This window comes from Dermacentor silvarum, chromosome 4 (assembly GCF_013339745.2).
Source record: "Dermacentor silvarum isolate Dsil-2018 chromosome 4, BIME_Dsil_1.4, whole genome shotgun sequence".
Taxonomy (NCBI): domain Eukaryota; kingdom Metazoa; phylum Arthropoda; class Arachnida; order Ixodida; family Ixodidae; genus Dermacentor; species Dermacentor silvarum.
In genome coordinates, this window is record NC_051157.2 from 175894561 (window position 1) to 175922106 (window position 27546).

General features: G+C 47.2%; 2 protein-coding genes across 4 annotated transcripts in view; both read left to right on the top strand.

Moving 5' to 3' along the window:
- LOC119450779 (uncharacterized) overlaps window positions 1–27546 on the top strand; it is a 93811-nt gene that overhangs the window by 57924 nt on the left and 8341 nt on the right. For all 3 annotated transcript variants that reach the window (XM_037714281.2, XM_049666223.1, XM_037714280.2), the window contains exons 6-9: window positions 10168–10203; window positions 12775–12943; window positions 13890–14171; window positions 15572–15716. In XM_037714281.2, the coding sequence (XP_037570209.1) occupies window positions 10168–10203; window positions 12775–12943; window positions 13890–14171; window positions 15572–15716 (632 nt within the window). The remainder of the gene's footprint in view (window positions 1–10167; window positions 10204–12774; window positions 12944–13889; window positions 14172–15571; window positions 15717–27546) is intronic.
- LOC119450780 (uncharacterized) overlaps window positions 1–27546 on the top strand; it is a 177998-nt gene that overhangs the window by 56957 nt on the left and 93495 nt on the right. The gene's annotated exons all lie outside the window — the stretch shown is intronic.

Genomic DNA, 27546 nt, shown 5'->3' on the forward strand with positions numbered 1-27546 from the left:
TCAGTTCATCGGCAATATCGTGGCCGGTTCCTTTGAATGATGTGATGAACGAAGGAGTCATCGTGTTGGCTGATATGTCTCGGCAAATGTGGGGTATCTCTATGGCTCTCAGTGCAACTTCAACGTCGGAATGCTGACTTCGGAGGTGAAGCTCGACGATGCGAAATCTTTTCGGTGTGCAACTGCTCACACTGGCGAAAGTGTTTATTGCTATGGTATCATAGCCAAGACACCTCAACTTTAACCGCCTTGAAAGAGCTTCTGTTACGAACGTACGTTCACTTCCTCCGTCGAACACGCCTCTGATGTAACGGCATGAATAATCTGTCACTGCCCATGCTCGGAAAGTCTGTAGGAGCACGCACGTCAAAGCGTCACTTCTTTCGTTGCTCTTAGTTGTAGCTGCGCATACAGTCGTACTGCTGCCTTTCACGTCTTCATGGGCCTTTCGGTTTAGTTTGTCTGGGTCGCAAATACTAGACGCATGACGACCTCTGCAGCCGGAGCACGCAATTCTCCGTCTGCAATCCCTTGCACGGTGGCCTTTAATGGTGCATCGAAAGCACCGCATGTCGGCGGCGAGAAGTTTCTTTTTCTCTGACAGCGATAAGTCTGAACAGCAAGACTCCGTCAAATGCTGCGTTGACTTGCAGAAAATGCAGCCCGTATCCGGAGGTGTTTTTGAAGCTTGGTTATGAAGCACTGATGACGTTGGGATCGCATTGTCAAACTGGCGGTTCTTATTGTCTCTAGAATGAGTCGCCTCGTCATATACTTTTTTCTCCCCAAAGTCACTCTTTTCAAGGCTTTCCAGTTCAATAGAGACGAACTGCAGCAGACGCTCTAGCTCCGTGGCTTGCTGAATGTTGACATTGGCGGAACTTGCAGCTTGTGTAGCGCAAGATCTGTGATACGCTACGACAATGTCATGTGGCAGTGCCCTGAGCAGAACGTCGCATAGCATCGACGAGAAAGACGACTTGCTCACGCCAAGCGCCTCTAGTCCCCGCGTGTTAATGACCACCTGGTCGTACAACTTGCGAAGTTTCGTTACTTCATTAGAAGAACGCACAGGAGTGAGCCTTCGAAGCCTTGAGAAATACTCCTGCTCCAATCGCTTTTTGTCCCCGAAACGTCTTTTTAGCATGTCCAATGCGTCAACGTAACAGGCTTCGGTGGTAGGCAGCCCCGCGATAGCTGTCGCCGCGTCTCCTTTCAAAAATAACCTCAGGTAGTTGAATTTGTCGGTAGCTGTAAGAGTTCCATTCTGGTTGATGATCTGGTCGAATTGCTCCCAGAACGCGTTCCATTTGCTCAGATCACCGTCGAAAGCATTAATTACCAGCTTCGGCAACTTGACTCCTGGCCTTTCAGAATGCCCTGTGGCCACCGGCATGTCGCGAACATCGACTGGCGATGACAATGAAGTGGTTTCGGACTGCTGGCGGCGTTTGCTCTGGAGCTCGGCTAAGATGCGGGTCGCGTTGTCCTCATACTCAATTACGGTTGCGTAATCCGCCTCGAATGCCTCTTCACTTATGTGGCTTTCTAATTTATCATTGATCTTCTTCAATTCATCGTTATTGGTCTTGAGCCGCTCGTAAATACAGTCGATCTGTCGCAATGTCGCGGCATTGTTTTCTAGCACTGCACTTGCCTCTTGAATGATCCTGGTGTTTTGGGCCCTCCTTGTGGCTCGCTTCAACTTGAGCTTATCCATGGCGGTCCGCTGATCCATGTACCTCCGTGGTTCGTGGCAGTGGTTCCAGTCGGTAGCCACCAGCGAAGTCCCGTGACGGTAGCTCCCGGCTGTTGCCTCCCGGGTTTTTCGGCACCAAATAATAGAGTACATGGCACACGGAACAGCCGACAAAAACTCCTGACGCAGAAAAGCGTTTATTAGCGTCCGCCTCAGCCCAGAACGTCCAAGAACGCAGGCTAGTTCTTTCGAACGCGCTCACGCGCTCCCTGGCCCGATCCTCGTCCTCTTCTTTCTTCTAGGAAGAACGCGGGAAATTCAACACTTGCGTGGCTGATTGGTAAAGTATGCGACTCCCATGCAGCGGGCCATGTGCTCGATCCCGGCGGAGAGCGGGTACTTTTGTTGGCATTTCCCGCGATAGCGGCTACGGGGCGGCGGCCAGGGCCACTGCCAGGGCCACTGCAGCCGTCTCCGCTGTGCTGGGGCAGGCTGTGCGGACTGAAGCTGTTGTTATGGTTCTTGGAATACCGGAGGGTCCCGAAGCAGCCACGATAACGTGTCCCTTAATGTTCTGTGCTGCGTCTGTGTATATTGTGTCGGGGTTATTGCCGAATCGTTTTTCTAATTGTTTGGCTCGGGCATTACGCCTGCCTGAATGATATTTTGGGTTCATTTTTTGGGGGATGGGGGAGATCTTTAGTTTTTCTCGCATCTCCCTCGATATGTCCACTAGTTCGCTGCTGCAGTATTGTGGGTTGATCGGGTATCCCAGCTCTTCTAGGACCCTCCTGCCCGCCTGTGACATATTAAGGCGTTCTCGTTGTGTGACCATTGTCATTGCTTTGAGTTCTTCAAATGTGTTGTACACCCCAAGAGCCTCGAGTCTCTCCGTGGATGTCCCCAGTGGTAGACCCAGGGTGGCCTTATACGCCGTGCGTATTAGGATGTCTGCCTGATCTGTCTCTTTACGGTTAAGCTCGTGATACGAGAGGCTGTAGGTAATTCTGCTTATTGCAAAAGCTTGAACTAGTCTTAATGCGTCTGATTCGCTTAGTCCTCTCCCGTTCCGCGTAATTCTTCCTATCATTCGTGTGATTTGTTTTACTGAATTCTTTAGAGTGTTTAGGGTATGGTCTGCTCTAGTATTGTGTTGTATCCACAGCCCTAAAATCCTCACTTTTCGGGATTCTTTAAGTGTCGAGTCTCCAAGCTTCAGTTCAGCCTTTTCAGTTTTGTTGTAATATTTTCCGTGCACCGTAATGCATTCTGATTTTTCAGGAGCACATTTCATTCCGTTCTCAGTGGCGAAATCGTGCACTATGTTTATGGCGTTTTGAAGAACTTGTTCTTTTGTTCCGATTGAGCCTTTTGTCGCCCAAAGAGTAATGTCATCCGCATAAAGGGCAAAATGCAGATTTGGACACTTTTCCAGCCTATGGGCTAGATTATTCATCCCCAAGTTGAACAGTAGGGGTGAGAGGATGGCACCTTGTGGTGTGCCCCTATTTGGCATATTGAAAGCGCCGGATCGGGTTTCTCCTATGCCGATAGTAGCAGTTCTATTCCCCAAGAAAGATTTGATATACTTGTAAGTCTTTTCACCGCACCTAGTTTTCTCAAGTTCTTTCAATATTAATTCGTGCGCGATGGTATCGAATGCGCTTTTGAGGTCTAGGGCCGCTAGTAAATGTTCACTACCTGTTGGAATGTGGCTCAGTACCTCTTCCTTCAGTCTTAGGAATACATCTTGTGTCGATAAGTGTGGCCTGAAGCCATACATATAGTTTGACAAGAGGTTATTGTCTTCTATATAGTTTCTAAGTCTTGTGTGGATGACTCGCTCAAAAAGTTTTCCCAGGCAAGACGTGAGTGAGATCGGCCTGAGGTTTTGTATGTTACGAGCCTTGCCGGGTTTAGGTATCAAAATTATTTGTGCCTCTTTCCACTGCTCTGGAATTTTCCCGGTTGGCCATACCTCTCTGTTAAAGTATTCAGTTAGTTTCTTAATTTGTTCATGATTTATGTTCCGTAACATTGCATTAGTTAACCGATCCTTTCCAGGCGCTGTATTTTTCTTAGCTGCCTGGGTTGCTGCGAAGAGCGCTGCTTCCGTTATGGGGGCGTCCAAAATTTCGTTCGGGGGCCCATCGTATGCTTTCGAGTATGACTGAATAATTGGTTCCCCTATGTATCTTTCTTTCAGTTTGGTTATGAGTTCGCCTTCTGTGCCCTGGAATTCTCCCACTATGGTTGCAAGGGCGCGTGACGATTCTGATTTTGTTGCTGCTGGGTCTAACATACTTCTAAGTATGTTCCAGGTTTTCTTTGTGGCGAGGTTTCCCCTTAGTGAATCACTGAGCTGCAGCCAATTTTCTGTTTCTAGTTTCTGTGCGTAATCATTTGCTTCTTGTGCAATTACCTCTATTCTTGCTCTGAGTTTTCTGTTAAGCCTTTGACGCTTCCAGCGTTTTGTGAGGCCTCTTCGGCAGTCCCATAAGTGTAATAAATGTGGGTCTACGGCGGGGTGTTCCACCGTCAGAGTGATGCTCTTGGAGTTAGTCGAGTGTGCTGTTCGCACTTCTTCCGACCACTGGTTGATATCTTCTATCTGCCCTTCTGCAAAGAGATATTTTCTAAATTTTTCCCAATCGGTTATGTTGGCTGTTCCAAGCTGTCTACGGATTTTTGGTGACGAGGTTCATAGACTGACAATATAATAGTCACTGCCTAGTGTTTCATCTAGGTTCTTCCAAGACGCTGCCTCTATGTTTTTGGTAAACGTCAGATCGGGATAAGTGTCTAAACTCACACTGTTCCCCAGTCTAGTAGGCGCTAGCGGCAGCGTTTCTAGTTCGACCAAAAAACAACACGACAAGTTCGACCTAAAAGGTCGAACGACAAGCGACAAGCGACAAACGACAAGTTCGACCTAAAAGGTCGAACTTGTCCGCGACCTGCACCAGCCTGGTGCCCTTTGGCGAATCCCTTACGTATCCCCAGTGCGAGTGGGGTGCATTGAAGTCACCGGCAACAATTAATTTATCTTTGTGATTCATTTTACCAATTGTTAATTCAATGATGTTCTCAAAATCTGTGCCTTTTTCTTTGGGGGGGCTGTATATATTAACAATGAAAAATTTAGGTTTCCCCCTCTTTTTCGTGTGAATTTCAATAATTTGGTGATGAGTTGAGCCTTCAAGGGGCTCATGAATACTAGTTGCGATGTTCTTTCTCACCAACGTCACTACTTTCGAATGCTTGGGGTCCTGATATGTATACTAATCCCGTAGCTTTACCGGCTTATTTCCTACCTCTTGGAGACAGATTATATATGGCCGGGTTAACGATGTATTAATGAATTGTTGTAGGGCTGCTGCCTTTTTTTGGTAGGTGCGGCAGTTCCAGTGCCAAATTTCGATGTTTTCCTCCAATACCCGTGATCTATAGGCCATGTGGGGTCGATAATTCATTATCGGAGGAGTCGGAGACTACTACATTTTTCGTTTTGCGTGGTTGTGGAGTCCCGGGGTTATCCCCGGCTCTTTTCCTTTTAATTTGCCGTAGATTGGTGATGGATTCGTCCACGTAAGTTTTAATATTTTGAAATTCATTAAACATCTGTTGTTGGAAGTTTTGTACTCCCTGCAGCTGTTGAACTAATTGTTGCAACATTTGCTCTGTTGAATTTGTTTTAGGCTCTGCTGTGTTACTCTCCGCGCCACCCGTTGTGGAAGAGTTCGCGATTGCTGTTTTGTCTAATAGTTGTTTAAGAGACGCGATCTCCTTTTTGAGCTCCGACACGCTCTCTTTGAGTGCGCGGTTTTCCGCTATCACTCTTTGATATGCTATATTGGATGTTATGGGAGCCTGCGGTTTTGCCACCTCCGCCCAACTCACCCTGGTACCCTTGTCCTCCTCTCCCTGCCCGGGCGCGTGTCTCCCTGCGGCACCGGCCTTCTGGATCCTGGGAATGTGGTTTGGGTAAGGGAAAAGAGTTTGTTCGGATGCACTGATGCCTGGTCTTGATTTGGAGTTGGATCTTGATTTTGAGTTGGATCTTGATTTGGGTAGATTCTTATAGTCTATGTCAGGTCTTTGTCTTGATCTCGATCTGGAACTTGATCTGGATTGGTGTCCCTCCGGCGATGGAGATCTTGTTCGTGAGGTTCTGCCTGGTAGCCTTGGCCACATGTCGTCCTCCGATTCGGTGTCGTCCGTCACGAACCATCTATGTTTTCGCGAGGTTTTTGAGTGCCCTTGTTTTTGTTTGTTTGGGATTGGTTTCGTTGGTTTTAGTCGTTTAGCGCATTCTTTTGCTCCTGTTAGATGGTCTCCTCCGCATGATGCGCATTTTGGGGCACAGTCATGGTTGGGGTCGGGCTCTTGTATTCCGCATCTGTGGCATACAGGAAGGCTGGGGTTCGGGCAGACGTCGGTCCTATGCCCTATTTGGCAACACATTTTACATGTTTGGATTGTATTTTTGTAAGGGAAGCAGGTCAACTCACCCCCCTTATAATACACTTGCCTGGGAAGAATATTGCCATAAAATGTAATAACGGCTGTCTTTGATTCCCCGAGCATTCTTGCGTAGATGATTTCTACTCCTTGAGTTCTTATTCGTAAGTTGTTTTTCAGCTCCACGGGGTCCGTCTTTGGTTGCAGTCCATGTATAACACCTTTGAGCGTTCCTTCTCCGGTTGCAACATAAGCGTTTATATCGTGCACCTTGCCGTTAAGGCTGATCGAAGTTAGTTTTCGGACCTTTTCCGCCATTTCTTGTTCCGGTGTCGATACTATAAAGATATTAGATCCTGGCTTTCGTCGTAAGAGAAATTTTTCACCACTGACCTGGCCTCCGCTCGCTTTGGTAACGGCTTCGGCTAGTTGGGGGCTGGTGAAATCCCTTATGGCGAGTCCTTTGTGTGGTCTGACAATCACTTTAAAATCTTCTTTGGGTAGCGGCGGCAGCTTCTTGTAGATTGGTGTCTTCTTAGTGAAGGGACTGGTTCCTGCGGTCTGATACGCTGCTCGCAGTTCTCCGCTGACCTGACCCGATCCCTTTGTTTGATTCTTCTTCTGTTTAGCTTGCTCTTTCCTTTGGCGAAGTGTTAATACAGTCTGCCAGTCTCCGTCTTCTTGTGTTTTGTTCGGTTCTCTGCCATTCGATGCAGTCGAAGGACCCGCGGTCACCAAAATGCCCGCACTGGGATCCCCTTCTTCTTGATAATCCATTACATCGCGCTCAGAGTCCGTTTTGGGCTCAGGCGCCTTCGATGATGTTTTCAACGTCGTCGTTGTATTTGCAGCGTCGCTCGAGCCCCGCACGCTCGACATCGCGACACACGGCACGTGCGCCGCCGGTGCCGGCGTTCCAGCCTCAGCTGCCTGCCCGTTGTGGTCAGAACAGTTCGAGTTCGATTTCACAGTAAATATTGGGTGAACACTCACAAGTCTTGTGTCTCCTGGTTCCTTGGAAGTTGACGAATCAGGTCGTGTCCGTAGCTTCCATGTTTGGTCCCAGAAAACGGCTTCCACAAGCGTTTTTGTCAGAGCGCAATCACACTCAGTCAGCGTTCGTCGGAGCACAGGCTTGGCGAAAGGAAATTTTGTAGCAGACCACATGACGCCACTCTTAGGAGCATCACTGCAGCTGTGCAGGTTTTCTTTGACGGGCGACCACGCTGCATATTGTATAATGTGTTATACGCAAATATATATATATATATGCAAACATTTGTGTGCACTAATGTCAGTTTTTTATTTTACCTATTTTACTGAGACTGGGATAATATTGCATTTGATAAGCTCAGAGATAACATTTTGTGTACAACCTACACCTCATTGGCCCCGGATATTTATTGTATATCCCGGTTCCCTCTATAATGTCCAAATACCCTGACGATAGAATGCATAAATAAAAAAAATGTCGCAGTTTCACCCGAAACACGAAGCACCAATTGCGATAGCAACTTAGTAGAGAGCTTTACGGAGTAAGGATAGTAGTTTTATCAGCTGTGTAAACTTGGACATGCAGCAGCACCAGCAACGCGCAAAACTAGAGATGGGTGACTCAGGAGCGAGCCGGATCCTTTTAGCCGCTCTTTTTAAAGAGCGAGTGAGCCGTGGTTCAGTAAAAGTGAGCGGTGGTTTTCTCTCCGAAAGAATCGCGGCCCAAAAGAACCGCCGCTCACTTGAACCAAGACTCACTCGTTCTTCAAAAAGAGCGGCTCAAAAGACAGCCGAAGGCGAGGGGGTGGAGGCGACTCTTACGAGAAAGGGCGGGAGGGCGGTTTCTTTCTCGCGCCGCTAATAGATGGCGGGGAAATCGCACCCATGCTAACGTACCTGTATGTTCCAAAGGTAGCGCAAACTATTGTTCAAATAGGGAAGGAGAATTTCCTGCATGTCCTCTACCCCTCTCCTGACTTTTTCGCCGTTTTCCGCTCTCCCATTGGACGAGGCTTGACACGTGACGAATAACCCGCGCGGCTTTCGTTATCACGGGAAAACGGCGCCATTAGTGAGCTTAGAAACACCGGGACACATGTGCGCTGTGCGTGAGCGTAGGCTTTTTACATTTAAGAAGACGCGCTCGGCAGCAGCACGATGCCGACTTGCTGTGCTGTTGGATGTTCGAATAGCATTGCCAAGGGGGGGGGGGGGGGGGGGCAAGCTTTTTGCGGTTCCTCGTGGCAAACGGAACCTCACACAGTGAGCGATGTGGCTCCACCGTATCGGAAGAAACAAATTTGACTGCCACCGAGGGAGGTTATTACTGAGGGGGTTTCTGATCGCTGTTCTCACCCAATTAGTGATGAACGCGGTAAGGTGGGTGCGTTCGTGTGTTCACCATGAGCCCACAACTGAGTAATAAAAAAATGTCCATGTTTATGCTCTGCGATGAACAAAAGGGCACATTTTGGCAATGTGAATACCAGCATGACTTCTAATAAAATGAGCATAATGATAGAGTCGCCAAATAAAGAGCAAAACGCAGAAAGCGCGCGCGCGCACGGGAACCATGGCATATAACTGACGGGTAAAGAAAAGCGCGCGGATGCATTTTAGAAATAAAAAAAACGCGTTGAGGGTATTTAACACATAAATGTCTCCGCCATGTTGTGTGTACATAGTTTGATGTACCTTTTTGTTTTCGTAAATGCGTCAGGTAAACAGAACACCATTCGATTCTTAGAAACAATCAGCAGTGGTAAAGACTGCTTGGGATTGCGTTTAACTTGTTCTACCTTTCGTTCTTCTCGTCTGAGCGATGCATATTCTACTAATAATTAAAGGTACTACACATCTTACGTAGAAATCTCACGTACGAACAACCTTGTGAAACTGCGCCCAGAATTAACAGTCGCGTTTCAAGCAAGCGCTTCAACGTGCCGCATGCGATACGATATGAAGCGGGCGCTAGCGGCCGCGCGCTTCGCTTACTGGGCGAGGAGGAAACGGTGCGGAGAGGAGGAGTTGGCGCTACCTTTGAAAAATACAGGGACCTTAACCAATGCAGCAGAAGAGACAGAACGGTTCGCCACGGCTCGAGAGAGAGCCGGCTTCCTGTCTCCGAAAGAACCGCCGCTCACTTACTACTGAACCACCGCTCCCTCGCTCTTCAAAAGAGCGGCTCAAAAGATCCGGCTCGCTCCTGAGCGGATCGTTTCACTTAGGAGCGAGCCGGATCTTTTGAACCCCTCTTTTGAAGAGCGAGGGAGCTGTGGTTCCGTAAGTGAGCGGCGGTTCTTTCGGAGAGAGGAAGCCGGCTCTCTCTCGTTCTGTGAGCCGTGAAGAACCGTTCCTAGAGAGCGCTCAGGAGCGAGTCGTATCTTTTGAGCCGCTCTTTTGAAGAGCAAGGGAGCGGTGGTTCAGTAAGTGAGCGGCGGTTCTTTCGGAGAAAGGAAGCCGGTTCAATCTCGTTCAGTAGGCCGTGCCGGACCGTGCCGTCAGAGCCTTGTCTTCCGCTGGGTTTCGAGGTTTAGTTTTCTAACCGATGAGTGGTGACCGGCGTGGGCAGACTCGCGCTACTCGTACTCGCTCGCAGTGTGGTGTGCGGAGCAGTCGCTTTGTTTTTTTGTGCGTCCCGATGCCACCGAAGGGAGAATTAAAAAAGCCTTAATTGACAAAGGATGGTACTGTTCGTTGCCTGCTGCTGTTCGAACGATGTGTCACGACTCTCACCGATCACACATCGTGCGCTGGTGCAAAAACACTTCCAAGATGGTCTTCCGTGTCTTTAAAGACAACAGGTGAACGTACAGTTTACATCCTGGTCTTGATTTGTGCTAATTAGCGTAGTCATGAAAATGTCGCCCATGGCATCCACTTCATTGCATTTTCTGAGCGTGTATCATTAGCACGTCTATAAAACGAGGCGAATGATCTGTTGAGTTGTAACAGAACTTCATTTCTTCTTTTCTTCTTTTTTTTGGCCTGGGACATGATGGCATGATCGCCAGTATCGCGCGTGCGCTCAAGAGAGAAAAAAACGAAAGGTATGGGTCTTTAAGTATGATTTTTGTATTTTACTTCAAGATATGATTTCGACATTCGTTTTGCATGGCTCACTCATACTGTAGTGAGCGTGCGTATAAGATCTTATAAATGAATGAAGTTGAAAGATAATGTACAATAATTTTGTGTTCTTATTTTGACTAAAGTTGATTTTAAAGTACAACAAAAACAGAAAAGCTCCTGTAATGACAATGAAGTTACGTTTTTTTTTTCTAAGAAAAGTACGTCGCATTCTGCCTGTTACAGTATTATAAGCATTTTATCCTCAATTTGAGAAAAGAAAGTTTCATTACAACTAAAAATTAATGTTTTTAAAATTTGCAAAAATATTCTCTAAATATAGCGAATATACCAATAACACGGTTATTCAATTATGCATATATCGTTTTTTTTTTCAGAGCTAAATAACTATAGAATATGCATAACACAGGTGACACGCTTAAGTGAGCCGGTGAGCTGTTCAAATGAACCGGTTTATTTCAGTAAGCTGAGCTGTTCCGAGCCGCTCACTGAAGTGAGCCGTTTTGTCCATCTCTACGCAGAACTGTTGTCGACGCCGTCGCTGTTTTCCCCGCGTTCGCACCGAACGCGCGCGGCGTTGGTGACTGTTGCCAGGGCCTCTGGGGGTGGCTCGGAGGTTTTCGACGAGATCAGAACGGGAAACTCGTTGAGCAGCGTCGGAAGTCTTTACCACCTTCTCGCCTCGCCACGTTTTATTGCGATAGCAATTATATGGACACCCGAAAGCAGATTTCTGCCGTCGGCGTCGCCGTTGCCGTCGCCGTCGCCGTGAGGTTCCGTATGACGTCAATGGAGATGAAATCGTCGCCGCGCGCCGCCGAACGCTGTATGTGCGAGTGATTAGGCGCGAGCGACGCGCGCTTTCACGGGGAGTGAACCCACGGCGGAGAACAAACGCGCGTTCTGCGCCGTGCGTTAAGGGCTGCAGAAGTAGGCGTCTCTTTCCTCCTTTACAATCACCATATATGTAGAGCAAACGCGCCTTCTTCGGACGCACGAAAGGCCGTGGGGGGGAGGGGGAGGGAAGAGAAGCGACGTTTAGCTGCGGCACCAAGTGCCTATTTATATCAGAGGCTCCGGCAACAGTCACCAACGCCGCACGCATTTTGTGCGAACGCGGGCAAAACGCCGACGGCGTCGACAACAGTTGTGCGTGTTGCCGGTGCTGCTGCATGTCCAAGTTTATACAGCTGATAAAGCTACTATCATTACTCCGTATAGCTCTCTACAAATTTGCTATCGCAATTGATGCTTCGCCTTTCAGGTGAAACTGCGACAACTTTTTTATATAAATACGCATTTGGTGCCGCAGCTAAATGTCGCCTCTCCTCCCTCCCTCCCGTCCCCCCACGGCCTTTCGCACGACGGAAGAAGTCGCGTTTGCTCTCTAAATATGGTGATTGTAAATGAGGAAAGAGACGCTTAATTCTGCAGGTTTTCAGAGAGCGCGGCGCCGAACGCGCGTTTGTTCTCCGCCGTGCGTTTGTTCCCCGTGAAAGCGCGCGTCCCTCGCGCCCTTTCACTCGCACATACAGCATCCGGCACGCGGCGACGATTTCATCGTCGTTCACGTCATACGGAACTTCACGGCGACGGCGAGGGCAACGGCAGAAATCCTCTTTCAGTGTCCATATAATTGCTATTGCAATAATAAATGAATTACAGCAAAGGCTACTTATACGAGTGATGTCGCATTACTATCCGGCACCGAAAGTGCTCATTGAAACGCTCATTTTAATTTAAATTAACAACACGAACTACAGACCTCACAAATGGGGCTAGGTGCTGACAATACGCGCTATAACGCATATCTGCAGGTTACGTCTTGTTGTAGCCTACGCAGATAACGTTCTTTATTAATTTCAACGCGCAAGCTTCCTGCTCGTGTGGAGTGCAGTTCGATGACATAACCTGCGTGTTGCTGGGTTGCCCCTTATACGTCCAGCAAGGACGGCAGCAGTAGCAATTCAAGCTTGGAGCTCTTTTCATTCATTGTGTCTTGGAAAAATAAGTTAGCGGCTATGAAAGAACGGATTTGAAGGAAGTGAAATGATTTTATAGCAGTACAGACATATGATGGAAATAGTAAGAACAATTTGATGCAATGATTCGACTTCGTTGTTGGATTTTGTCTGTTTGCTTTTTTTTCGCTCGTACATTTGTAAGTGCTTTCGCGTTCTAAACTGACGCTTTTACAATCGTTATTTGTTTCTTTGTTTTAAATGTATTTACATTTTTCGCATAAGAGTAAAATGAAGTAGCAGGAGGCGCACAAATTCCAGCCTCTGCAGTTCAACTCTATTTGTCGCTACCTACCTAGCACGGTATATTTAAAAATCTGCTACCAATGCTTCAACAACTTGGTGCACCGCCGCACTACCAGGCATTCCTGCCAGGCGCACAGCCACAACTTTCAGCATTCTTACGTCGTATTAGGTCTGCGCTCTTCAAAAGTGTGAATAGCTCTGTAATTGGTCGTAGAAACGCACTTTCCTCTCCTTTACTCAATATTTGTGCCGCACATTATGCAGGTCGTACACGATTTGGAAAACGTCAGATGTGCTACTTGCCTCCCCTCCCATTACGCACCAGTCGGGAATGATGTTCACCATGTTGGCTGCTCTAGCCGGAATCACCTGTGTCATGGTGCCGACCATGATGACACCTGCACAAGCGGTGGAAACCATCGAGAAATACAAGGTTGTATATTTTGACGTTTTGTTTATAATGCGATAGCATTTTAGTTGGATATCGCGCACTTTGAAGCTATCCGTCTGAAAAAAAAAACGCCGCCGCAGGCTGAAAGCAGTGCAATAAAAACAAAAATGTGGGCCAATCTCAAGGCAGTGCAGTCCAACGCATCGTCTCAAAGCTCTATCTTCCATGTTGGAGTGATGTGAGCAAATCGCACTTGACAGTTTAGGTCCTTAGTGTTGACGAAAAAGCCTTGCAATCCATGCGAGATTGTGCCCTGCTGAAACATCGAAATCAACTTCTCTTGCAACGTCATGTCAACTCTGCGACGTTTAACAACCATCCGTGACATCTCTCTGTCATGAGGCCGATGCCATATTGGCCAAACCGGTCGCTGATGAAATACTTAAATTCTTAGAAACTGAAACACACTGCAAGGAATGCGGATTTTCTAGAAATCTGAAGCATAGCGCCATTCTCAGAAAGTATGCAAACTAGAATACATGAAAAATGTTTGAACCATAGGAAATAGCGGGGTAAATTGGACAGCGTTCCGAGCACACGTTTAATTAACATTTTAAATCACGAGTTAGACTTTTTAGATTGGTGTCCGCGTGTGTTTATGGGTGTTAGCACGTAACGTGAAATCACATTTAATCATGTTATCGCGATTCCTTTGCGCTTGCTCTCTTTCCTTTTTGTGGATTTAGTCCGAGCGCCGCATGCCATAATCGTTAGCTGACGGTCAGCTCTTTGTCATTTTGGTCCTTGCTTGTTTCGTTCTTCTCAAAACTTCTACTTATACGTGTACCAGATAGCCAAGTTCAACACTATAGTTTCGCATATTCTAGGAAATATGCGAAATAAAATTCAAATTATGCCATGTAACTTATGTGACATACTCACAACGTATACTTTGTCGATATTTAACAGCGTACCGACTCACCTGCAGGTGACAACGATAATGTTGTTCCCGTCTCAGCTGCAAGCTGTGGTACGTGAGCTATGCCGCACAGGACGCAAGTTGCCCAGCGTGCGGACTATCGGCACCGGCGGCAGCGTGCTTCCACCATCCGTAGCAGAAGCAGCCCGCGAGGCCTTCGGTAGTCTCGAGAAACTGTCGAAGGGCTATGGCATGACGGAGTCCTGTGGCAGTGTCACTACTCAATCGAAGGCTGGTGAACACGGGGACGGTACAGATGTTGGAATGCCCGCGACAGGAGTCACAGTTAAGGTACAGTATGCTGCAGATTGCTGATACCACACAAAACCGCCGTGCCACCGGGGAAAAAAGGAAACAGGTGGTGCACTGAGTTCCGGTCCACGGACGCTTCAAATGTTTACCTCTGACCACTTGTTCGAAGGAAGAGACCTGGATGGCGACTTTGTTAGCATTTATAGAAAGTGCTAGTGCGCTTGCGGCTAAACGGTAAATGTTATTGATATCTTTAGTCGCGTTCACTGCGAAAGCATCGCACGGCGCCTTTGCACAACACGAGCAAAGGGCTAACTATTGCTACTTTTACATTTTATGAATGCGATCATGACTAGTTTGTACGGTAGCGTGATACGTTAGCAATATTAAGTATAGCGCAACACGTGGGTGCACTTGCAGCGAAGTGCTAATTTCGTTAAGAAAGCATGGCGACTTCTTTGATGTATGTATAATAGTGTAGAACAAAGCAAAGACGGTGAAATGACTGAGTATTTCCAATTCGGTGCAAGAGCGTATTGAAAGCCTGTATGTGGCTTTCAAATTGTGCATCTTTACGGAAACATTTAATTGCACCATGAAAGAATCGCATTGACTCTGAACTGTGCCCACAACAGTACGTACATTGTAGCAAACTCTACGACTTTTACAGCTAAGCTGTCAGCCTCTCGCTGGCTGGCATTTTTCGTGTCCGCGTCCGGCAGCAAATTGTGGGCCGATCCCGGCAGCTGTGCAGGAGCAGGAGCAGTGCCTCGTAGCCCCGTAAGGCAGATGCTTCAAGCAGTCCGGAAAGTGAGGCGCACAGTGCATAATTAATTGAAATCATGCATAAATAAAAGCATACGTTCCAGCAAAGAGCAAGCATAAAACAATCATCCCAACCACATAATTGATAAGGCGCTCCTGATCACAATGAGAAGCATGTATCGCTCCCCGTTTGTATTTGTTGGTGAAGATTAGTGTTGTGCAAGTTGCCGCACCGATCGCAGTTTGTGACATGGAGAGTGACGTCCCTATCCGTTCGTATATGAAAGAACCACACCAGTAACTGATTTTAATGTTGTTGCAGCGCAGCTATGGAATGCGGTGTGCTGTCAGCATTACAATTACTCCCAATACTCGAAATTACCATTACTACCATTATTCTAAAGCAATAAAGCATTGCTTACTGAATATCCACTTTGGCAGGGCCGGCATGGCGAGTCAATTTTTTTGGGAAAGCTAAACGTTAACGAACAGTTATGTGAATTACATCTTCATGCAATAGAAATAAACAATATACTTGAAATACCTTTCTGTTTGCTTCCCAGAGGTCATAACCTTTTAATATTTCAAATTATTCTCTAATTGTATACGCTAGTACGCCTATAAGTAATTTCTGCCACCTGTTGAAGTCAATCTTGTACTCCTTTGATTCCTAGGTGGTGGACGTGTCCACACGCGAAAGGCTTGGCCCACATCAGATTGGGGAGATCTGCTTCCGCACGTTGTCGATGGTTAGAGGATACTACAAACGACCCAAAGAATCCGCGGAGCTCTTTGACGAAGAAGGATGGTGCAAATCAGGTGAAGAGTGATATCAACACCGCTCTTTTTTTGTCATTGTAACTCGCATCTTATGTGTCCGTGCCACATAGTACCATGCAGTGAAATTCTATCTCCTCCAGTGGTGATTAGAAAGGTGGCGAAATGATGCCGCCTTTACGAGGGACCGATATTGCGCGAGAGCACTACTCCCTTTCATCTAGCTCTGCTGCATAACATACTCTCACGACAGCAATAATGAAAACATGTGACGCTGTTTCTATTATGGTAGTTTTATAGAAACTACATGCGATAGCAGCCGCTTGAATGTTTTGCGAAGAGTGCTTTAAGTCGTGTTTTGGTTGAAGTAATCATTTTATTTTATTGTCATTTTATTCCGATAGCAATAATATGGACATTCCAGCCGCATTTTTGCCGTCAGCGTCGCCGTCGCTGTAAAGGTCCGTGTGAAGTGGAAGGCTGATAAAATATTCGCCACGCGCCGTACGCCGTGTGCGAGTGAAAGTATGCGAGAGTGAGCCGGCGATCATGGCTCAATCTCGCGCACGCAAGGGGAGGGAGCGGGAAGGAAGCGCACCGTCTTCCGTTACGCGCAACGCTCCGGGAGGAGAGTGGGGAGGGGGCGTTCTTCCGGGCGGCTCCGCGGCAGCGCGCGCTCGACCGGGCTGCTGTATGTTTAAAGCCATCAGCTGTGTTCTTGCGACTTAGTTCGCGTTAATGACGAAGTACGAATGTCCATTCGCTCGCTACTGCAGCCGCGCTTGCTCAGTCCAGCGTTTTGACAGCGAGTTTTCGCGGTCATCGAGTGAGATGTGTTCATGTTTGCTTGTGCGCGCATGACACGATGCTTGTTCATTTAGTTAGTATTCTTATGTTTTCAAGTTTATACGGCCGATAAAAATACTATCCTTACATCGTATAGCTCTCCACTAATTTGCTATCGCTATTAATCTTGGCTTTCGGGCGAAACTGCGTCTTTTTTCTTTGACAGAATGAGTTTTGTTAACCACGAAGCAAAAAAATCACGCAATCTTGGCATTCCGGAGTCGATAGCTGATATAAGCCAGTACAATAAAAAAAATTATGGGGTTTTACATGCCAAAACCCCGATCTAATTATGAGGCACGCCGTAGTTGGGGGCTCCAGAATAATTCGAACCACCTGGGGTTCTAATGGCACACGCCCCTTCTCTTGACCTTGTAAATCACAAAAACACATAGAGTAGGGCTAGGGCTGAGTACACGCCTTCAATTTGAAAGCAACTTGAACTGGTTAGTGCGTACTCTAAATGTTGCTGTTCCTGCGCAAGCGTCCATTCACCCACAAGGTCCGGGTTGATGGTTACTTAGTGAAATCTAGGGGTGTGCGAATATTCGTAACTTTTGGATAACGAAACGAATAACGCAATATTCGATATAATCCCTATCAATAAATAGGAATAGTTTTCGAGTAATTTTCGAATACTTCAAATCGGCAAACGTGCTCAACACAGCCCAATATTGTAGCAAAAGTACGCAATAAATATATCCCTTCAGCCATAGCTGATATAAAACACTGGAATTTTCGTGCACGCAAGGTCGCTGAGGTAGCCAGATGTTTCCGGCTAAAGGATTACCATTCGCGTTCATTGATGACTTGAAATTATGCGAATAAGCTCCTGAGTTTATCATAATGCTCCATTTAATGTCTTTAATACACAAGGCTTCATAGTATGCAATGAGATGACAATAACTTCGTAAAGTTCTGAATATACGACGATGTGAAGATCGTTTTATAATAATTGAAAGAACAGCTGGTCATTATTCGAAATGTATTCGAAACGTATTCCATTACATTCGCTTCTGGCACTATTCGATTCGTGTTCGACTGGGTCTCAAAAATTAATATTCGCACACGCATAGTGAAATGCCAAGTTCTGTGGCGACTCCAATGAATAAGCCAGGACGGACTCCAAATTTAAATTACACTTCGGCACCGTAAGTTAAATTAAAAAAACATATCTACTATGGTTTTTGTTTAATGTCCAGAATAACACAGCTGTAGGGTACATGTTGCCTTGTCAAGGAGCACGCCTTTGCAATGGTTGTTGCTTGGCCCATGTATGTGACGTGCTGGGGGAGAAAGTTCGTAATTTCGCCGACGACGCGCCACACAACTTGTTTAATCAGCGTTCACAATGATTGTCGAAGCACAAATTTTCAACAAATATGGAGTAGTGCAGTATGCGTTCAAGCGAACATTATTTTCTGCATGTATTCTGGATCCTATGACTGATTCGTAATTCATGTAGAGTGGGGTATGGCATTACAGTTGCTTTGAGTAGTTCTTAATTTGCAGCTGTGTCGTCTGTGTGAATCTTTTGTTGCGCTTAGCTTCCTTTGCCTACTTCAGCCGTTTTCAGCCTATATATCTATCTGTCTATCTATCTATCTATCTATCTATCTATCTATCTATCCATCTATCTAATCTTCTTACGCCAGCCCAGTGGCACAAGTTCTATACCAGATTTAGTCACTGTGTTGATGATCGTGATGCAGTGGTGATAATTGCATCATCATCTCTCCGGCATTTTCATCCGACTCACGCCATGCGTCGTCACGACTCCATATTCGCCATACAGTCGTCAACACTCATCACCCCGCCGACGTGATGCTGTGATGGTCGTTCCATCGCCGTCATTCCAGCTTCATCATTCAACTCTCGTTCAATGGCCAACACCTTCCATCTATTTCCGAGGAGTTATGTATATACGTAGACAGGGGTAATTGGAGATCACGGGGAGAGAGGCTTTCGGCCCTGCAGTGAACATAAATATATAGGCTGATGATGATGTATATACGTATATATATTCAGCGCTATGAGAAGAATATTTTAGCAGCAGTTTTTTAAGCCCATGAAGGCCGCTTAAAAGAGCATCCATGATAGAGAAACTAATCAAGGACACATAGGTATCCCTACGTGGATGAATGCGAAAGTATTGCGACGACTCTCCGATGACGCATCGGCCTAGTTAGCTTACTTGCGTGGACCTCTGAAGGAGCCGGGCACAGCTCTACTGACTGAGAAGTCGAAGTCGAAGGTTCGTCCATCGGAGCGCACGACAGAACTCGCCGAAATGAACGCAGCGAGTGGCAGTTCCACGACGCGCGGTGGTAGAGACCGACCATAACTAAAGTCCCTATATACGAAAAGTACCGCCATCCTTTGATAAACGCCGCTTCTCTCTCTCCTGTATCTCCGATTGGACGATGATAGCGCGCGCTTTTCACTTCTTTATATTTTCTTTTTTTCCGCCTCAGAGCCATGTTGAAAGTCCTCTGCGCAGCCGCAGTCGCCGGCGGCGGCGGCGCGCGCCCGGCCTGAAAGCTTCAACGTGGACTTTCTGAGTGCGCCATCGTCGACTTGGCTTTCGCAAGCAAAAAGTAAAGAAAAAAGCAAGCGCTTTAGGAGAGGAGGCGGCGGAGGAAAGAGTAGATGGCGGTACTTTTCTTATATAGGGACTTTAACCATAACAGTTGCCGTTTCCCGGCAAGTGGAGCTTATGCAACCGTAATCTTTACCGGGAAACGCTTGCGGCGAATTCTATGCGCGAAGCAGAGTTTTCTGCTCCATTTTGTACTTTCCGTCGCACGGCTGGCGCCGCCGCTGCCACCGATGCTAGGAGGTGAGCGTCATCTAGTCGTGCTTCAAGGAACCCAGCGCTCACCCGGCGCACTCCTCCCGTTGATCGGCTGTCATCGCGTGACGTTTTATGCCACATCCGGGACCCCAGCCGGACGTTCCGCTTCATGAGCCATATAATGCTATCATATTGAAAACAATGTATTGTAAAAGCTCACAGGTCAAGACTTCCAAAAGAGGTGTGCCGATATAAAAGCCTGTTCGGTTCGGGTGATCGAGTGTAGCTGCAGCACGCGCATTCTAGGCTGGTGGTAACCTGCGTAACACGTTTTAATCAAAGGTGCTTCCCCTGTTATAGTTTGTATCGTAAAAAAGGTTAATGATTACACGTGATTGGTTACTGAAAGAAGCTGAATTACAGTGAGTGTTGTCGACTAAAAAAAGTAATTGTTAAACACTAAGTATATATATATATATATATATATATATATATTGTTACGCGCAGGGGAGACCGTTTGTAAGCCTTACAGATCAAGGGGACCATTTATTTTAGGTTGCGAAGGTGAGCGCAAGAGCGGCTGGCTGGTTGATGCACTCAGCGTCGTCCTCTTCCTCTTTCCAACCCGGGACCGCAAGCACGTTCACCGGTCTTCGTTTTCCTCATGCGTAACATTCCTACCGTCGCAGACGAAGCCCGCCGGGCGAGTCAATCCATTTGTCTTGAAGTGCAGAGTTTTAAGCGGGCGACAAGGACCACTTGGGTCTTGGCAGCTCTTCTACCACTCGCCATGAGGCCAGCTATGTTATAGGTGACTTTCTTGAGTCGGTTAATAATCACAAACGGGGCATCGTAGGTGGCCAAAACCTTTGGCATAACCCGCGTTTCCGTACTGGAGTCCACAGCCAGACTAAATCACCCGGGCGATAGATTACCGGACGGTGGCGAATGTCGTAGCGTGCTTTTGATCTGTCCTGCGATGCCAAAGTGCGCAAACGAGCAATACGACGAGCTTCTTCGGCAAGGCAGAGGGTGTCGGCTACAGTGGGATTTTCGTGACTGTAGAAAGGGAAAACAGTGTCGATTGTGTACCGGGGTGGCCGTGCGTACAGCAAGAAGAAAGGGCTATACCCGGTAGTCTCTTCCTTGGCGGTGTTGAACGCGTACGTGATAAAAGGCAGTACGTCATCCCAGTTCTTCTGGTCGGATGAAACATACATAGATATCATGTTTCCAATTGTTCGGTTGGTGCGTTCCGTAAGCCCATTCGTTTGTGGATGGTACGGTGTCGAGTGACGCAAGTGGGATTCACACAAACAAAGCAGCTCCTCCAAGACATCCGCTGTGAATTGTCGTCCACGGTCGCTGATGATCACGCGAGGCGGACCATGTCGCAGGATGACATATTTCAGCAGGAATGTTGAAACGTCATTGGCAGTTGCGGAGGGCACGGCCGCCGTCTCGCAGTAGCGTTTGAGGTAGTCGACGCAAACAACTATCCAACAATTTCCCTTGGCTGATTTCGGAAAAGGGCCCACGAAGTCAATGCCCACTTGTTGGAAAGGCGTGCTTGGAGGCGGGATTGGCTGCAGGAGACCAGCTGGACCAGTAGATGGACGTTTGTGGCGCTGACACTGCATGCAGCTGGCCACATACGTCTGAACAGACTGTCGCATTCCAGGTTAATAAAATCGTTCCCGAATCCGGTAGAGCGTCCTCGCCGAACCTAAAAGGCCAGACGTAGGGTCGTCGTGCATAGCACTCAGGATAGCTATGCGAAGGCTCTCCGGCACCACTAGAAGAAAACGTGCGCCTGTGCCGGAAAAGTTCTTCTTGTATAGGAGTCCATCACGTACGCAGAAATCGTGTGCTGTAGTAGAGGTGGTCGTAGCGGTAAAGAGCGGTGTTAATTTAGCGTCCTTTCGCTGTTCGGCTTTGAAACAGTCGAAGTCTGGAAAACGCCGTGACAGAGAAGCCACAAGGTGATCGAAGTCGTCGGCGTGACAGTCCGTAGTGCTAAGTGGCATACGCGAGAGGCAGTCCGCGTCAGCGTGTCGTCGACCACTCTTATAAGACACGCTGAAGCTGTATTCTTGCAGTCGGAGCGCCCAGCGCGCAAGGCGGCCACGAAGGTCACGAATATTTACAAGCCAACACAATGAATGGTGGTCGGTGACAACTGTGAAGGGGCGTCCATACAGGTAAGAACTAAACCGCTGAACCGCAAATATTACCGCGAGCCATTCTTGCGCCATGACAGTGTAATTATGCTCAGGCCTACTTAAGGATCGACTTGCACATGCGATCACGTGTTCCCGGTCACCATGTCGTTGAACTAGGACGGCACCAATATCTATGCCACTGGCATCCGTATGGAGTTACGTCGGAGCTGAAGGATTGAAGTGTTTAAGAACAGGCCGTGACGTCAGTAGAAACTTCAACTGACGAAAAGAAGAGTCGCACTCCGGAGTCCACTCAAAGGGGATATCTTTTCCTAGCAGACATGTCAGCGGATACGCGACGTCGGCGAATTTAGGAATAAAACGGCGGAAATAGGAACAAAGCCCCAGAAAACTACGGAGCTCCTTGACAGAGCGTGGTGCACTGAACGCTTCAACGGCTGCTGTCTTCTGGGGATCAGGACGGATGCCGTCCTTATCAACGAGATGTCCAAGCACAAGGGTTTGACGGTCTCCGAAGTGGCATTTCTTGAAGTTTAAAACTAGGCAAGCGTTCCTGATGCAGTACAGGGCAATATCCAGACGCGAGTTGTCTTCGCTGAAGGTGCGGCCAAAGATGACGACGTCGTCGAGGTAACAAATGCAGATGTTCCACTTGAGGCAGCGCAGAATAGTGTCCATAAATCTCTAGAGTGTTGCTAGAGCGTTGCAGTCTGAATGGCATCACATTAAATTCGAAGAGCCCGTCAGAGGTTACGAAAGCAGTCTTTTCCTTGTCCTCAGGATGCATCAGAATTTGCCAGTATCCGGATCGTAAGTCTACTGAGGAAAAGCAAGAGGCGGAATGAAGGCAGTCTATTGCGTCATCAATACGTGGGAGTGGGTACACATCCTTTTTTGTTACAGCATTCAGCCAGCGATAGTCGACGCAAAATCTCCGAGATCCATCTTTCTTTTTAACAAGAATCACTGGAGCTGCGCACGGACTCGCTGACTTTTGTATGACTCCCTTTTTCATAATTTCGTGCACTTGTTCGTTGATAATGTGGCGCTCTGATGGTGAAACGCGATATGGCTTTTGTATAATCGGATTTGCCGAACCCGTGTTGATGGTATGGCGTGCTCGAGACGCGGGAATTGCAGGAATTTTGTCCTTTTGCGCAAAGTCGAATACCGAAACGTGCTTTTAAAGCATACCCACTAACGTTCGGCGTTCACTTGTGCTGAGCGATTTATTTACCATCGCCAAAAGGGCCGTTTCCGAACTGTGGCCATCAGGTTCTTCCGGCACTTCTGTAAGTTCAGCCACTGATTAAGAAGCGTGTTCCCTGGCGAAGGCTAATTTCATGTCGTTTGGTAGTATAACGGGCTCCTGAGAACAGTTTACGGTCCATAAGCCAGCGCGTCCGCCTTTGATCGACACCACACAATGTGGCACCAACACATTCTTGTTCACACAGTTAATGTGCAGCGGTTCTACGGTAGCATCGAAGCTGTCGGAATTGGCGCCGCAACAGGCAACGGGAACACAAACGGTAGATGATGCAGGTACGACCGTATCACCACAAACACACAATGTAGTTTCGCGAGCTACAGGGTTACCAAGGAGTCCTGACGGAATCTTACCACTTACGAATACCTTCCCTGTGCGGCAGTCGACAGTGGCACCACACTCCCGCAAGAAATCCATGCCGAGGATCAGACCATGGGTCGACCGAGGAATAATTACAAACTCTGTGGGAATAACATGGCCTACCAAAGACATGTCAGCACTACACACACCAATAGGTCGCAAAGGCTCGCCACTAACTCCACAGAACTTTAGATATTCGTCCCATTTAAACAACACCTTTCGCCCTAACACCTCTTTAAAAGAGACACTCATGACCGAAATTGTTGCGCCTGTGTCCACCAGAGCCATCACAGGCACATTATCTACAAAAACGCGCACTTTGTTTTTAAGCATCAACACAGGGGGTATTTCTGTCAGTAGCACATCTCCAGCGACCTCACCTCCATTGGCCGCGCTAGCTAGTTTTCCGGTGATGAAGTGGATGCGTTGCGACGTAGCCCTGAGGGAGAACGGAAAGCACAAGAACTTGGTGGGGGCGTCAAACTCCTGTCAGACGCTGGGGAGCGATTCCGTGAGCTGCGCGGCCAATACTCGCAGCCAGACGATGCGTGGGCTGGCCAGGGGACACCATGGGGCCGTTTGGAGGGCCGTGAAAACTCTGAAGGCTGGCCATACCACGTGTTCATACGTTGGTTGCAAAACCGCGATATATGACCCGGGACACCGCAAGAGTAACACACCGGGGGAGGTCGAAACCTTGGTTGTTCGTCGATGAAGCGAATATTGCTATTTTCTCTTGTGTATTCAGTTGGTCCATGGCGGCTGTCATGACGATACATCGGGGGTCGAGAAGGCGTGCGCTGTGCGCGTCGGTCATAGCGTGGAGTCGGAGAACGTGTTGTCATCCGAGACTGTGGGGCTGCGCTGTACTCTACGGTCGCTGTGCTAACCATTGGTTGCCAAGGGGCCGAATGTGGTGCAGTCATACCCTCACGCGACGTGTACATGCCATGGTGGTCAGCTGTTGAACGCGACATCTCTTCGCTGCGGGAAAGTTCCTCGCGGACAATCTGTCGGATGGTCGAAGGAAGGTCGAGGCAAAGGCTGGTATCCACACTGGCAACCGTCGTAACGTTTGCCAACCGACCAAACTTTGGCGTAATCCGACGCATTTTGGGCGTTTCAAAAGTTCTGCAATGCCGAATGACGTCGGACTCAGAACCTAGGCTTTCTTTACCGATTAGAAAATTGTATACGTCCTCAGCCACTCCTTTCAGCAAATGTCCGACTTTATCTTCTTCTGACATGCGAGCACTGACCACCTTGCACAGCTTTAAAACTTCTTCAATATACGTGGTGCATGTCTCACCTAGTAGCTGCGCCCGTTGCGACAATGTCTGCTCAGCACGCTTCTTTTTGGCGACTGAGTCCCTAAACAGCCCTTGAGCTCTTCAACAAAAAGTTCCCACGTCGTGAGCGCATCCTCGTGATTCTCGTACCACACGAGTGCGGTGTCGGTCAGGGAGAACACCACATTGATGAGCTGAGCGGATGAATCCCACCCGTTGGACTTGCTCACTCGTTTATAGTGGACGAGCCAGTCGTCGGCATCTTCTCCCGCTTTTCCTCTGAAGGTGGGTGGAACTCGGTAGTAGGGCAGCGGACTGCTCGGCGCTGACCTCGGAGCGGCTCCCTCTTCAGGCATGGCGAAGATGGTCACGGCAGGCCGGCAAGTCGACGGCTTCGACGAAGCTGCAGCAGTGACGGTTCCGTTGTTGTGAGCGCTTACCCAGCACCTAAACCACTTTGTTACGCGAAAACGAGACCGTTTGTAAACCTTACAGATGAAGGGGACCGTTTATTTTAGGTCGCGAAGGCGAGCGCAAGAGCGGATGGCTGGTTGATGCACTCAGCGTCGTCCTCTTCCTCTTTCCAACCCGGGACCGCAAGCACGTTCAACGGTCTTCGTTTTCCTCACGCGTAACAATATATATATATATATATATATATATATATATATATATATATATATATATATATGCGGATTAAACGCACATATAGGAATACATGGGAAGCGAAGCTGTAGTGATTGCGTAATTTAACTACCTTACAAGTAACGGAAAAATGTACAATCGTGCTTGCTTTAATTCTATGCAGCGTGGAACCTGATAAAGTGATTACGCTGGTCCGCTATCAAGGTGAAAGCGTTTACCTCACGTAAATTTTTATGTTTTATACATGTTTATGCACTGCGACATGCACAAGCTCTCCCGAAACGGAAACACTAAATCGGTAGGGTACAGTGTGATATGTCTTTGTGGCGATGTCACGAGGATGAAGGCGATGTGTTACGTTTGTCAAATGAGGAATAGTGATGTCAGGTTGAGAGATTATGTAGAAATAATTAAAACACAGATATTTCTACAATTAGGAATCCCGTACAACTTGTGCCACGGTATAGAAGATACCCATTCTGAAAGATTGAGCAAGAATGGGCCGTGGGCACATGCGAAATAGTTCCATCAATCATCTAGTAAATAAAAAAAATCTGTTGAATACAATGCGCTAATCTATTAAGAAAGCGGAGTACTCTAGGGATATTAATGAGCCGACGTTATATGTTCAGGTTTTATACGCAGGCACCTATTTTATTTAATACGTAGAACAGAGGCTCATCTATCCGACGGACATTCGCGGTCAGCATACACGGATGTCAAACGCCCATTTGCTGTCATTAGTATTCCGCGCGCATATCAACTTCGCGCCTATATATATATATATATATATATATATATATATATATATATATATATATATATATATATATATATATATGCCGGCCAACCCAGCATCTCCCAGCCCGCATGTCAAACCCGGGAGTGTACGCAAAGCTAGCGTTGCTTAAACATGTGACCGTGCATATTAAATATTGCTTAAACATGTGGCCGTGATTGCAATGTTGCTTTTTGAGCAATGAGCTCGCTCCTAAAAGTACAGTGATAATGTGTGATGAGTGTGCATGTATGAATTAAAAAGCAGTGATCCATTCTAAATTAACATGGGCAGCAGAGATGAGTAGTCCCTAGATCACTTAGCGCATATAGAGCCGGCGACGTAAACAGAGACAAATAAGCACGTGAATAAGGCAGCCAGACGACCCATACAGGCATAAAAAGCTCGTGATTGAGGCTCATGCCGCCGTACCAATGAGGTGCCTGTTCGCTTATACTTTAGCACGAAAAATATTGCTCCTACTCTTAGTAGTTCTCATAGTCCGAAGTGTGTCTTTAAAAGGAAATAGAAAATTGCATCGTACGTTTATATAATTTGAGTCTCAGTCACGTAGGCTACATTTTGCACTGTGGTAAGCACATACCAGTGGCAGACTCTTATTTCAACAATCATTTGGTGTTGCTCGTGCATATGCTGCCATTCAAACCATCGATTTGGAAGTAATTCTATCGGCAGCAATATCGGCACTACCCTAATTTAAAATCGGTGATATTATTCATGTCGACTTTACATTACTTCCACGATGTATTCACCCTTTGGGTGTGCTCTTGGGCCTATACAGGGTGTTTCAGCGCACACTTTCAAAAATTCTTAAAGGTTGCCTGGGGCATAAAACACAATTCTAGTTCATGAGCTGGTCTACTCGAAGAGGTGGACATTACTTGCACTATAAATTGATATACTTAATTGAATAATTAAGAAAAATGCACTTATTAAATTTTTAACTAATTACCTGACTGCCCATATTGCTATTTACAAATTGTAGCCGTGGAGTTCGCAAGGCGGATCCACTTGGAACGAATTCTCGGGATGACACCAGTTTCGAGATATTAATTCCCGAACATTGCGGAGAAATGCATTGGCGTCCAGTTAGTTTCTTAAGAAAACGTCGCTTTATGCATTGAAGCACAAAATTAACTGGAATGCCCATGCATTTCTCATCAAAGTTCGGGAATTAACATCTAGAAACTGGTGTCATCCTGAGAATTAATTCTAAGTGGATCCACCTTGCGAACTCCACGGCTACAATTTGTAAATTACAATATGGCCCATCAGGTAATTAGTAAAACACATAATTAGTGAATTAGTCAATTGTGCATTGCAATTTTTTGTGCAAGTAATGTCCGCCTCTTCGAGTAGACCAGCTCATTAACTAGAATTGTGCTATCTGCCACAGGCAACCTTAAATAAATTTTGAAAGGGTTCGCTGAAACACCCTGTATATTGCAATGACAAACATATAGAACCCCTTTTGCGACGAAGCACCGGAGAATGACACTGTTTTCAAGTCGAGCTGTCTTCTTCGGGTGTCAGTGTTCATAAGAAAGAAATGAAAGCCTTTATAACGTAGCTGCACACATTCAGCAAGCAATATGAGATGGAAAGTGGGAGCCGACTTGACATTTTCCGTAAGAGGTCCAACAAGGTGGATGGCGAGCAGTTCCCGAGATGTCAAACACAGTACGG